At 40.9% G+C, this 12,447-nt stretch overlaps 1 protein-coding gene across 2 annotated transcripts in view; it reads right to left on the bottom strand.

The window, feature by feature from the left end:
- Nucleotides 1–12,447, bottom strand: part of Dgkh (diacylglycerol kinase eta) — a 157,675-nt gene that overhangs the window by 21,710 nt on the left and 123,518 nt on the right. For both annotated transcript variants that reach the window (XM_038310039.1, XM_038310038.1), the window contains 5 exons: nt 11,405–11,515; nt 7,230–7,361; nt 5,056–5,173; nt 3,037–3,147; nt 2,813–2,909 (listed from right to left, as the gene is read on the bottom strand). In XM_038310039.1, the coding sequence (XP_038165967.1) occupies nt 2,813–2,909; nt 3,037–3,147; nt 5,056–5,173; nt 7,230–7,361; nt 11,405–11,515 (569 nt within the window). The remainder of the gene's footprint in view (nt 1–2,812; nt 2,910–3,036; nt 3,148–5,055; nt 5,174–7,229; nt 7,362–11,404; nt 11,516–12,447) is intronic.

The following is a 12,447-nucleotide window of genomic DNA, read 5'->3' as shown; positions in this document are numbered from 1 at the left end:
TGCAGAGAGATACAGACACAACACCCATACACATAAAATATTTTAAGAATCTGAAGAGATGCTAAAAGGTTTCACAAATAAATATAGTTTGCTTCCATCCATTAATGATGGACATTCACACACACACAGCTGAATTTGACACAAGTGCATTGAACACAAACCCTGATGTTTTTATGTATACAATCTCTATTTAACTGAGTTCATGAGGAAACACACGCAGTATGGATTTGATAAATTAAGGCCACATGTCTAAAAAACGTCTTATGTCCTAGAAAACCTTCAGGAAATCTGTGAAAAATAAGAGGGTGGGACAGTCTTTAAAGAGTGGAAAAGCAGGCTGGAGAGATGGCTCAGTGCTTAAGAGCACTGACTCTTCTTCCAGAGGACCCAGGTTCAATTCCCAGCATCCACATGGCAGCTCACAACCATCTATATATAACTCCAGTTCAAGGGGACCTGACACCCTCACATAGACATGCATGTAGGCAAGGCACCAATACGCATGAAATAAAATAAATAAATAATTAAAAAAAAGAGAGAGTGGGAAAGCCCATGTCAGGGAAGCATGCTTAGGATTATAGTTGCATTCAGAGATGGGTAAAGGGCAAGTTAAGAGTTGTGAGTCAGAACTTAGGCAAGTGAGCAGACAGAAATATTTGGTTCTCATTGCCTTTTAAAATGGGAGAGAAAAAGCTCTAGGCAAGATGTCTTCTTTAAAATTTCAACCACAAAGACTATTTCCAGCGACGAAGACCATTCAGCCGCCGAGGCTGACAAGCAGGTATTTTCTTGTTCATTTCTCGTACAGCACTCTGTAAACTTACATGGGACGGTCAATACTTATTACAAAGCAGCCTTTGGATCAGGACATCAGCTACGGGCCAAGTAAGCATTCTGAGCATATGCGGGGCTGCAAGCCCTTGATAAGTTGTTTAAAAGGCTAGGCTTATTAAATGGTTTTGTAGTTGTTTTGTTTGCTTTTTTTTTTAAGGGTCACTCTGTGAGACCGTGGCTGGCTTGAAACGCCAGACCTGAATGTGGGCAATTGCCCTGCTCCATTAGAAGAGTTGGGGTTACAGGCATGTGTTTTTTCAGTTCCCTCTCCCCCCACTAATTCATGCTCTGGAGGAAGCAGAGGAAGCAGCAGGTAAGTGAATGTGTGTGGTCGACACAGGCACAGCCATGTCAAGGACCTGGTACCCTTGGGCTCAGAGGCATAGGAAAGGCTCAGAAGGCAAGGCCTTCCTCGGTACACCAAGTGCTAGCTGGTATAGACAGAACGGGCAGAAAAGTCCACCACAGCTTTCTGCCCCCCCCGGATGTTCACGGCTTGAAGGCGGCACACTTAGAGCATGCTCCGAGCAAGGTTAGCTGAACCTGTCTCCTGGATCCAGCGGTTTACCGTAAATCCCACCTCCATGGTTATCATCACGTGATAACCCTGCTCCCTGTTCAACTCTACACCCTGCTATGCTTCTGGAATGCTGGACTTCTCCTGCTGAGAGACCAGACCAACCGACCGTTTTCTGTCCAAATGTCTGTCCATCTCAGGTCTGGAGCCATGCTGGAAATGCCACTCATCACAAATCGAGGAGCATCTCTCCTTATCAAATTATCGATTCACTACCCACTTCTGCCTCAAGGCAGTGCCAGCTACTGTTACACACTAAGGTTAACAACGATTACAGCTCTCTACTTGTTCTTAGGGAGTGTGGTCAACTGGGGTCGTGATCAAAAATGAAGGAACACATACGATACGATACCATACCATACCATACCATACAATACCATACCTATGAGGGCACCAAAACTGACATGTGGCAGGACTGTGGAGGACAGCCTTTGCAAAAGGTGAACCTTCCTGATTTTGGAGCTGCTCACCTGGAAGACTCTATTTTAATTTTAGGAACAACCACAAATCAAAGCAGCTGAATGCCTGCTGATATTTTTTAGAATGGAAAGGACCAATGGGCTTATCTTCATGACATCTAGTTGGTAGGGACTGGATCATCTATTAGCCTACACCCCAGTGTTAAGACAAGGACAAGACAACAATACTCAGTGTAGTCTAGTTAACCAAAGCAGTTAAGACTTACGAGTTATAAATTTCTCTGTACTAGTGGTACACTTTAAATTAAAAAATGCTCTGATCACAAAAGGAAATGAGGTGGAAAACATATGGCCTGGCCCGAGCATGAAAGGAAAGAGGCTTACAGTAACTGATAGACTCCAAGGAATCCCAACCATCTTTTCTCTGCTACTACAAGAAATTAAATACCTTTTGTTGTCTGTTTCTACTTAAATTAGAAAAAAACTGTCAAAATCCTATTTTTGTTATTTTTGTCTTTTCTTTCCTTTTTTTATTTTCAGAAGCTAGAACCCAGGGCCTTGCGCTTGCTAGGCAAGCACTCTACCACTGAACTAAATCCCCAACCCGCAAAATCCCATTTTTAACTGACTTGTTAGAAATAATTGGATCAAAATAGGTATATATTGAAATTAAAATGTATGCACTACAAATACTACTTTCCAGGATTCTATAAAACATTAGGCATTATAGAATTGGAACATTTGAGTAAAGAAGTCCCTTATCGAAGACACTGTCCTACTAAAGTCCTTGCAAGACTCCATGTTGGTAGCCCCAGCTTCACAAAGGAGGACGACTGAAGGTTGAGCCTGTGGTTTCTACACAGGGTTGACTCTATCTTTAGAATACACTGAATCATTAATTAAAAGGAAATTAGGTTAACTTCGCGCTATAAATTATCTATGCAAAATAAACTAAAATGTCTTCACTTCAAGATGAACTCACCTCAAGCTGGACCCTCTGCTCCAGGTTTTTGTATGATCTCTGTAACAACTCCCGGGTCCCCAGGACTCCATACCACATCAAGTTTTTAGTTCGGCTTCTGAAAAATATTGTTGTGCAATCTCAGGAAATGTTATTTATTTACTCCTTAAAGCAAAACAGACAATAAATGAAATTAAAGTAAAATTGCCTTCACGTAACAAGATCATCGCCATTCCCGAAATTACCTGCATTTTTCAGGGTGCTCTTCTCTCTTATTATTAAATTCTAATGAAATTTTTGCATCTAATCCAATCCCAAAGTAATTGTTCATGACACATTTTTCTGAGTATCCATCTCTATGATAAGGGAAAGTACATAAAAGTCAATTTCAGATGCGTTGCAACACGTCCAGTCTGTTTACACGGTTACACTCAAAACAACTTAAGCGTCCATTCTTTCTAGAGGATCAGAAAGCAGAAGTCATTCGCACAGACATGCCAAGTGCACAAGCACAGCACACGTGCAGAATTTTTGGTCTGAGGTAAAACCAAAGCAGAGACAGACATTGTTCTGTTGTCTAATTTGGCAGCCGTTAGCCTTCTGTCTGCCACATATGGTGGTGACTATACAGGCGAATAAGTATCTACGGGAGAGCTTTGAAGCAAGTGCCAATAGTCCTCTTTCTTAATCATGAGAAAGTCTCTTCCACTCAACCCATAATAATGGACAAACAGTAAGAACAAACTTCTGAATTCAATATATTATTATAAATACTGTTAATACTTGATTTTCTTTTATTTTCATAATTACTTTTTTATGGGATGGATGGGTGTCTCACATATACCTTAGTGTATGGAGATCGGGAGACAATTCGATGGAACTTCTTTTTTTTTTTTTTTTTTTTTTTTTGAGACAGGGTTTCCCTGTAGTTTCTAGAGCCTGTCCTGGAACTAGCTCTTGTAGACCAGGCTGGCCTCGAACTCAGAGATGCGCCTGCCTCTGCCTCCCGAGTGCTGGGATTAAAGGCGTGCGCCACCACCGCCCGGCTCGATGGAGTTTCTTCTCTCCTCCCACCACTGGTCCACTGGTAAAGGTGCTTGCCACCAAACCTGATGACCTGAGTTCATTCCCTGGGATCCCCATGGTAGAAGGAACGAACTTGACACCTGCAAGCTGTCCTCTGATCTCCAGATACATGCCATAATATGCACACATACATGTACACACACACTCCTAGACAAATAATAATAATGATAATGATGATGATGATGATGATGATGATGATAATAATAATAATAATAATAATAATAAAAGGCCTGGTGGTGGTACACACATCTTTAATCCCAGCACTTGAAGGCAGGCAGATCACTGAGTTCAAGGCCAGCCCTGGTTACTCTGGTCTACAGAGTGAGCTCCAGGACAGTCAGGGCTACACAGAGAAACCCTGTCTCAAAAAACAAAACAAACAAAAACAAAAAAGGGAAATATTTTCCAAAAATAACATATAATAAATGCTGTCCTTGAGAAATGCCAATACAAAAATAAGTTTTGTTTTGTTTTTTTAACAAGAACATTTTTGAGCTAGGAAAACAGGTCAGGTAAATGCCCGGTGGTCAAGACAGTCAGCCTGCAGCCAGCACACACGAGAAAGACACGGGGCCCAGAGCAAGCTGTCTACCTAGTCTAGACCAGCCAAACAAACAGGCCAGCTCTGGGGACCCAGGAGGGACCCTGCCTCAACCAGCATACAGGAGGGAAAGTGGTAAAGGAAGCCTCTCAGCTTCAAACGCTGGCCTCCACACACATACATGCACCCATACATACATGGATGGGGACACACACACACACACACACACACAGTCACAAAGCAAATTTTAAAATGAAAACAAAAGTAAATATATCTCCCGCTGCCAGAAGTGTTTTTAGGGAGTCTAGAAAGAGACGAGACCGGGAACAAGGAAACTGCAGCGGGATGTGGAAAGATGGTGGGATTAGTGGGCTGAGAAGAGGAGATGCAGGCGCTAACAGGCACTAAGGCACCTTCAGGAAGAGGCAGCAGTGCCGCCCCAGAGCGTCCTGAACAGCAGGCGAGAAAGGGACCTGCCACAGGGACAGACCACAGAGCTGGTTATTACCAACTTCTGAGCACGCTCACCACTCTTTCTGCAAATGGAACCATACACTTTGGGACACATGCAAAATGTCAGGATTAGGACAAAACAGACTGTAAAAAGTTGAGGCTGAATAACTAAAGTGTTTCTTACAGCGAATCGAGATCCGGGTCAATAAACGGTGTTGCACCAAAAGGGTCAATGTTTGCCAGCAACACTTTGTTGATGATGGAACTCCCGGCAATCGAGGCGGCGAGTCCTGCTCTTAAACCTGACAGAATACATCAGGGGCACACGTTAAGAAAAAGCAGAGGCAAACCTGGTCTACTCAGGGCCTGGCCTTGTCCCAAACATCTTCTACCAAAGCCCGTGACCACTCAGGAGCCAACACTCAAAAGGGATGCTACTTAGAAATGTGAAGGTCTTAATATTTCCAAAAATGTGTGTACTATAATAAATAACTGTAAAGAGAATAACATGAAAAGGAGTATCTGTGATATTTTCTCACTTACCATTCGGCAATTCTACAATTTGTCATTTCCAGTGTTTTACTTCCTGGGTTAAATTCATTCCTAAGTGTTTTTGCCATTTTTGGTGCAATTTCAAGGAGAACTTTATTCTTAATTTCATGGTCAGATTGTTCAGTTGCAGTGTACAGAAATATAATGATAAAGGTGTAATATTTGCATATTGATCATTTACTGTGTAATCTTAGTATACTTGCTTATTAGTTTTAGTGGTTTAGCTTGCTGTGTGCACGCACAAGCATGCATGCACATGTATGCAACCCTAGGGGTTTTCTATATACAAGATAAATCTGGGAAGGTACACAGTTGTTCTTTCTTTTCCCTGCCTTTTTCCTTCCCCTCCCCTTCCCTTCCCTTTCCTGGCTTTCTGAGACAGGGTCTCTCTACGTAGCCCGGTCTGCTCTGGTGCTTAACTAAGCAGAGGACTGCACTGGAACTCACACAGATCTGCCTGCCTCTGTCTCCCAAGGTGTGTGCTACCACACCTGGCTTTTCTTGCTAGTATTTTATTTCTATTTCTCCTTGAGTGGGGTTTTTAGTTCATGCGATTTTAGGCATTTGCCTGTTTCCTCTGGGTTTGTTTCCATCAGCATCTTATCTCAAAGCTCCGTAAAGATGCCTCAAGACTCCTCTCATTCCTGATTTTAGTGATATGAATCTTTACTTGACTTTTTCTTATTTTCTCTGAGTTTTTAATTCTCTTTTTTCCACTCTTGTGTTGCTATTTGCTTCCCCCTGTTAGATGTGACTAGTCTGCTCCTGTCCTAGCTTCCCAGGGTGGGAATCAGGAGACTGATGAGAGAGAGACAGAGATGTAGATTTTCCAAGCAGCATTAACAGCTACACATGCCACTCTAGGCACATTCCAGCGGCATCAGCTAAGTTCCGGGATGGTGTGTTTCTGTTCTCTACTTCATCGATTATCCATTATTTTCTCTATGTTTCCACATCTGTGTACCGCCCAAGTCTCATTCTCTCATTGGTTCTTTCACCCCACGGGGCTGAGAGTAAGTTACCCAAGCGTGAGATCCTGATCCTTGATTTTACTAAGAATGGTTTGTGAACAAACTGGCTAGAGTCTGTCCCAGAGAATGTTCGACATACTCTTCAGAAGAATCGTGTTCTCCTGTGGTTGAGTGTTCTTTAGATGTTGACTCTGTTCTCCATCTATTTCCCTGATCACCCATCTGGTGGTTCTATCACTGCTAAAAGGGGGGAACAAAGGTCTCCAGCTTTATTTGAACTATAAAAACCATTTTTAAATTACAGAGCTCATCTTTAAAAAGAAATTCCATGAGAAGCTAATTTTCAGGTCTAAATGGACTCTAGCGAACGAAGATCAAAGGGTTTTTACAATCATCATAAATTTAGGAAGCTCTGAGACACACATACTTCCTCCAGCTCCTTAGGAAGCTCTGAGACACATATTTCTTTTCCTCCAGCTTCTATCTATACTCCCTGGTGTCTACTAGTCTAATCCAAGGTAAACTCATTTCATCAAGGCTGGAATGGATGCAAGGCTAGAAATCTCTGCAGAGAAAGCGGTGGCTGACAACCACAAGGAGAGCAGTAGAGGTGCTTGAAGGTCACAGAAGAGAAGGAAAGCTTCGTTTCAGGGACAGAAAGTAACCTGGGACTCCTGAGGTCCAACCTAGAATCAATGGACTAACATCTCTCAGGGCAGGGCCCAGAAGCATGTGTTTGAAGATGCCCTATGCAGTGAGACATGGATTACTCTAAAGACCTGGATTTCTATGACTAAGTTTGGCAAGAATATATCATGTCACACAACTGTACTACCTGGGCAGATAATTCTGGTGTTGAGCACAGGCAGATTTTCTTTGGTGGTGGCCACAGCTGAACCAGCGACAGAATCAGTTTGGAAATGACCACGACTTGCCTGGGCATCAGGAGACTGAGATGAGGATTTGGCTGTTGACAAAATATCCAGATTAAAAAAATGGCAAATGAAACCAGTATAAAATTGAACAAGCCCCTATAAACTCAAGACACACAACAACCACCAAATGTCTATTTAAAATCAATGAGTGGGACTGAAGATATTAATATTTACCTTCATTTACCATTTTATTTTCATTTCCTTGAGACATTTGGAGAGTATCTACCAAGTCAATAATATGCTTAATTTGAAAGTGATCACCCCACACTGGATAAGTAGAAAATTTAAAGTCTGGTGAGCATTATGATACCTGCTACTCATGAATACTGGGTAAATATTGGGTAAATGACCCTATTTAAGGGATATGACTCCCAGCAGAACACATGAATGTGTGTGAGACAGGCACTAATACAGTCTTCAGATAGTGGAGACCCTTGGCTGGGACTCAGATCAGTGCACCACTTAACCCTCCTCAGAAAAGCTTCTTCTTGTAGAGATGGCATTAGCAGAGACCTACAACTAGACAATGGATAGAGAGTCAAACACTTCTTTGGCGCATTCAGCCCTAAATGAGATACCTTTATCAAACTCCTCCCCCGAATGCTCAGGGAGCTAGACAGAAGAGGAGGCAGACAGAGTCTAAGAGTCAGAGGAGGTGAATGGCTCCAAAGGAAACGTGTGTTCCAGACACAGTATGGCTGATACACATGTGAACTCAAAGAGGAGGAGGCATCATATACAGAATCTGCATGAATTCAAATCAGGCAAAATACCAGGATGAACAAGGGGAAGCAGACACAAAGTCCCACCTCTAACCAAGAAGCCATTTGTAACTGATACTTAATGGGAGAGAAAAACAGTTTTCTTCAATGGAGTGTCACTGGGTATATCAGCGACATCCAGGGTAGGCTCCAGGCCCAGGAGTAGGTAGTCAACACAAAACAGAACTCTGTGTGTGTGTGTGTGTGTGTGTGTGTGTGTGTATAGGTGTGGGATTGTGTGTTGAGGTGTTTGTGTAGTGTGTATATGTGTGTGGTGTGTTGTATGCTTCTTGTATTTTATTCCTTTTATTGGTTTGTTTGTTTTGATCTTTGCTTTTTTTAGTGGGGAGAAGGGAGGGAAGGATGTTTTGTTGAGGGGAAGGGTGAGTGAAGAGAGGGAGAGATCATGAAACTGGGTTGGTCAGGAGTTGGGGAGGATCTGGGAGAAGCTGGAGGAGGGAAAATAATACAATCAAAATATTTGATTGTAAAAGTACTGTTTGTTTTTTCGATACAGGGTTTTGTGTGTGTGTGTGTGTGTGTGTGTGTGTGTGTGTGTAACAGCTCTGGCTGTTCTGAAACTCGCTTTGCAGACCAGGCTGGCCTCAAACTCATAGAGATCCATCTGCCTCTGCCTCCTGAGTGCTGGGATTAATGGCATGTGTTATCACCACCCAGTTGCAAAAAAGAATACTTTTAAAGAAAAAGAAAAAAGAAATTAAATGGAAAGATACCATTTATCTTTCAATAAAAGAAAGGACTTTCCTTGCCATCATTTATTCAAATGATGCAAAGCTCCAAATGGTTTTGTTACTTTCTTGTAAAAGTTCAATACAGTTAAAAATATTCAAGAAAATAACAAAAAGGAAGATTTAATTCTATCTGAGGCAAATTAGTGAAGGAAAAACAGCACCTTGATCTAATCTAGAGGCCATCAATAGGTATTAGAAAAAAACAGTAGTCATTAAATTCAACTTAAAAATACTCTAAAACTTAATTATCTTCACTCTCCCTCGGACTAATTACAAAGCTAACTGTATTAATTTTGCATGCTATTTTCCTGATCAAACACTGTCCAGCTGCACAAACCTAACAGAAGCCACTCTGTTGTGTGTGACAGATGGGAATTCTGGAGCTAATCTCTGACACAAAGCAACGTTTGATGTCCACGTCTGATAAAAAGCAGCAAGTGCACTAATGACCAAGACCGATGCTTCGGTGCAGGGAATTCAATTAGTGCTTCGTGTTTCCTCCTAAATAAAGCATCACCTTGAACACATTAATACTGTATTTCTCACATCTCAGACATCCATTACATAATTTAATAATGACATGATATGGATGATTCAATAAAAAGTAATGATTATTGAACACAGAACACTTCTATTGCCAGTGATTTTCAGTAAGTTGGATTAAAGGCAAAACTGCTGTCAAATGTGGCAACATTAAAGACTTTCCTAAATCTCTATTGACCTCTCTACTGAGCACTGATAGTATCCTTCAGCTTCCTGTCTAACTGATGGGAATGTTGGGCTCATGAGAGTACGGTAAGGAGGAGAGATAGCTGGTTGGACGCCACGGGCAATGAGTGGACATGATGTATGGATACCCTGTTACTGTGGTAAGTAGTTTCTAAAAGATGAAAATGTCAAAGGCCTGACGACCAAATTGACAGATAAAGTACCTTGGAGATGGCAGAATTAACATATTTTAATAGGTGAAAATGATTGGCCCAAATAAAAAAGACGAAGGGTTAGAAAGATGAGGGAAAGCTACTGCATTAAGCTTGAAACGAAATGCAGTAGTTTGGGCAACATCAAAACATGCTCGATGAGTGGCATGAATATCTACGCTATCCCCTTACAGAAAACACCAGGAGTTTCTTCAGAACATTCTAAGATAGTCACTGACCAAATGGATGCAGCCAGAAAAACAAACAATTTGAAACCACCAAATTATAGACAAATGGAGGAAGCTACGAGACACCAGATATGAAGGAAGACATCAGATGCAGCAAGGAGACATGACCCTGTAAAGCCTTTCACAGCGTCATTTAAGGACTGCCATAGGGAAGAAGGGGGAGACAGCCCCAGGAGATTCATCTTGGAAATCTTGGAACTGGTAAAATACCATGTGGGGAATTAGACCAATCGTAAAAACCACCATACAAATGTAGGAGTTCATACTGCCAACATCAATGATACATAAAATCCATTAATAGCTACCATCAGGGGTTGAATTTTAAGGCAGGAAAACGAAGGTCATAATAAAGAATAATCTAACAATTCTACTTCTAACAATTATAGCCAAACTCGAGAGAGAAATGTGCTAGAAGCGAATGGCCTGAGGGGGTCAACGCATCTGTGAGGACAATCTCAGAATTTGCCTGTGGAAATGGATGCTGAGCATCCCAACTTCACAGAAACTAATTTCGATTTCTTTAAGAGCCTTAAGTACAAACAAACAATTTTTTTCAGTCAATAATAATAGTAAGACAATAATGATACACAGCAAACATTTACGAAACACTGCATAACAGACACAATCCTGGGCACTTTTGTATAATAAATTGGCCAACTTTCAGTGCAACCAGATTAAAATAGTGTATTATTATCTTCATTTTTACAGGCAGGAAAACTTCAGAAAAATCTAAAAACAGTCAGTCCAAGCTTGAAAACAAAATCTTAAAAATCTGTAAGAAAAACAGTTCTGATATATCCTGTTGACTTCTCTTGAATACATAATAATTATATTCATACTATCTCTATTCCACCTTATATTATCCAGCAGTAATTACAAACTTTTCACCTATGTGTAATACTAAAAGGGCAAATTCATTTCCTATTGGAAGCCAAAGGGAAAGGAAACAGTTAATAACCTTCAAGCGATCATCTAATCATTTCTAGGCAAAAATAATCTGGTAAAGAAAGGGTTGTAATTAGAACTCTTGTGACTTTTAAAGCTTCGTCGAACACAAGCATTGGCTGATCAACATGAGAGACTGAACTTGGGCATGTGAGGTCAGCCATTTTCCCAGGAATTTAGAACTGGGAAACTTGGGTGTTTTCCTAAGACACTTACTCATTTTTAGTTCCACAGTGCTTCAATTATTGTTAGTCTCTAGAGTACACAGGAGAGAAGAGAATACCTGACAAACCTACCTGACCTTTCTCCTATTATTTTAGTGTTCATGAATAACATACACTTCCCAAAAGCCTATTGAAAAATAGAAATTCAACAGTTTGCCTCCAACTGAAAACTACATGCAAAGTTCCTTGTGACTGACCTCAGACCGAGACCGTCAGCTTTCTCACCTGCGGATGGCTCCTTCACACCATCATCTTTAGATTCATCCGTTTCTGTGCTGTTATAGTCACCAGAGTGACTGACTGCTTCACAGGGGTAAACTGTCTGCTCATCCATAACTTTAAGTAGTAAGAAGGGAAATAGATTTGTGTAAGTGAAAATCAAACAAGACACGCTTAGGAAGGAAAAACTGAACCAAGTATCAAATTCTGCCTTCATAAAGAAACATTGCTTAGTAACAAAACTGGGAGGAGTGGTGTCTGTGGATACTGGAGAGGATAAAACCAAATAAATCTGTTAAGATTATATATTTACCAGAACAAAATTACATATGAATTTATAGCAAAATACACAACTCGACTGATTACAAGTTACACACCTGGGAGGTGATTCCCAACATTATTTGTTTTGAAGTCAACTTTCATCTAGTTGTAAAAATGTAAGCAGCATTTACATTATACTGATAAAAATTTAGATCTAGGTGCTGGATACATGACGAAGAGTGAAGAGCACACACTGCTCTCGTGAAGGACTCAGGTCTGGTCCTCAGCATCCACACTAGGCAGCTCCCAACTGCCTACTAACTCCATCCCACAGGATCCAAAGCCCCTACTGACACCTGTGCTTCCAAACACACACCCACACACAGATACACACGCATACACAAAATTAAAAATAAGCAGCCCTTTTAAAATTCAGATACAGATTTACATGTTCTTAAACATAAAGCACATTAAGAAATCAATGCTAAGAACCATTGCTAATAGCTAAGAGTTATTGTCTCTATTATCGGCAGCTACGGGGTTGATTTTAAGAATTAAAGAGAAGCCAAAAAAGTAAGAAGACTTGAATTTTTCAGACTTGTTTTATAAGCTATTATTCTACTCAAGTTGGGACAGAAATACTGCAACTTAATTTGCTTCTGAAATCTGATTTTCTGAGTCATTGCTATGCTGATCGCACAGCTGAAAGGGTACACAGGACTAAGTTCAAATTTCCCACTAGCGAACTTATTGTCTTCCACCATGAGACGCTTAGTTTTTAAACGTGT

Source organism: Arvicola amphibius, chromosome 13 (assembly GCF_903992535.2).
Source record: "Arvicola amphibius chromosome 13, mArvAmp1.2, whole genome shotgun sequence".
Classification (NCBI taxonomy): Eukaryota; Metazoa; Chordata; class Mammalia; order Rodentia; family Cricetidae; genus Arvicola; species Arvicola amphibius.
This window is presented reverse-complemented; position numbering and strand designations above follow the sequence as displayed.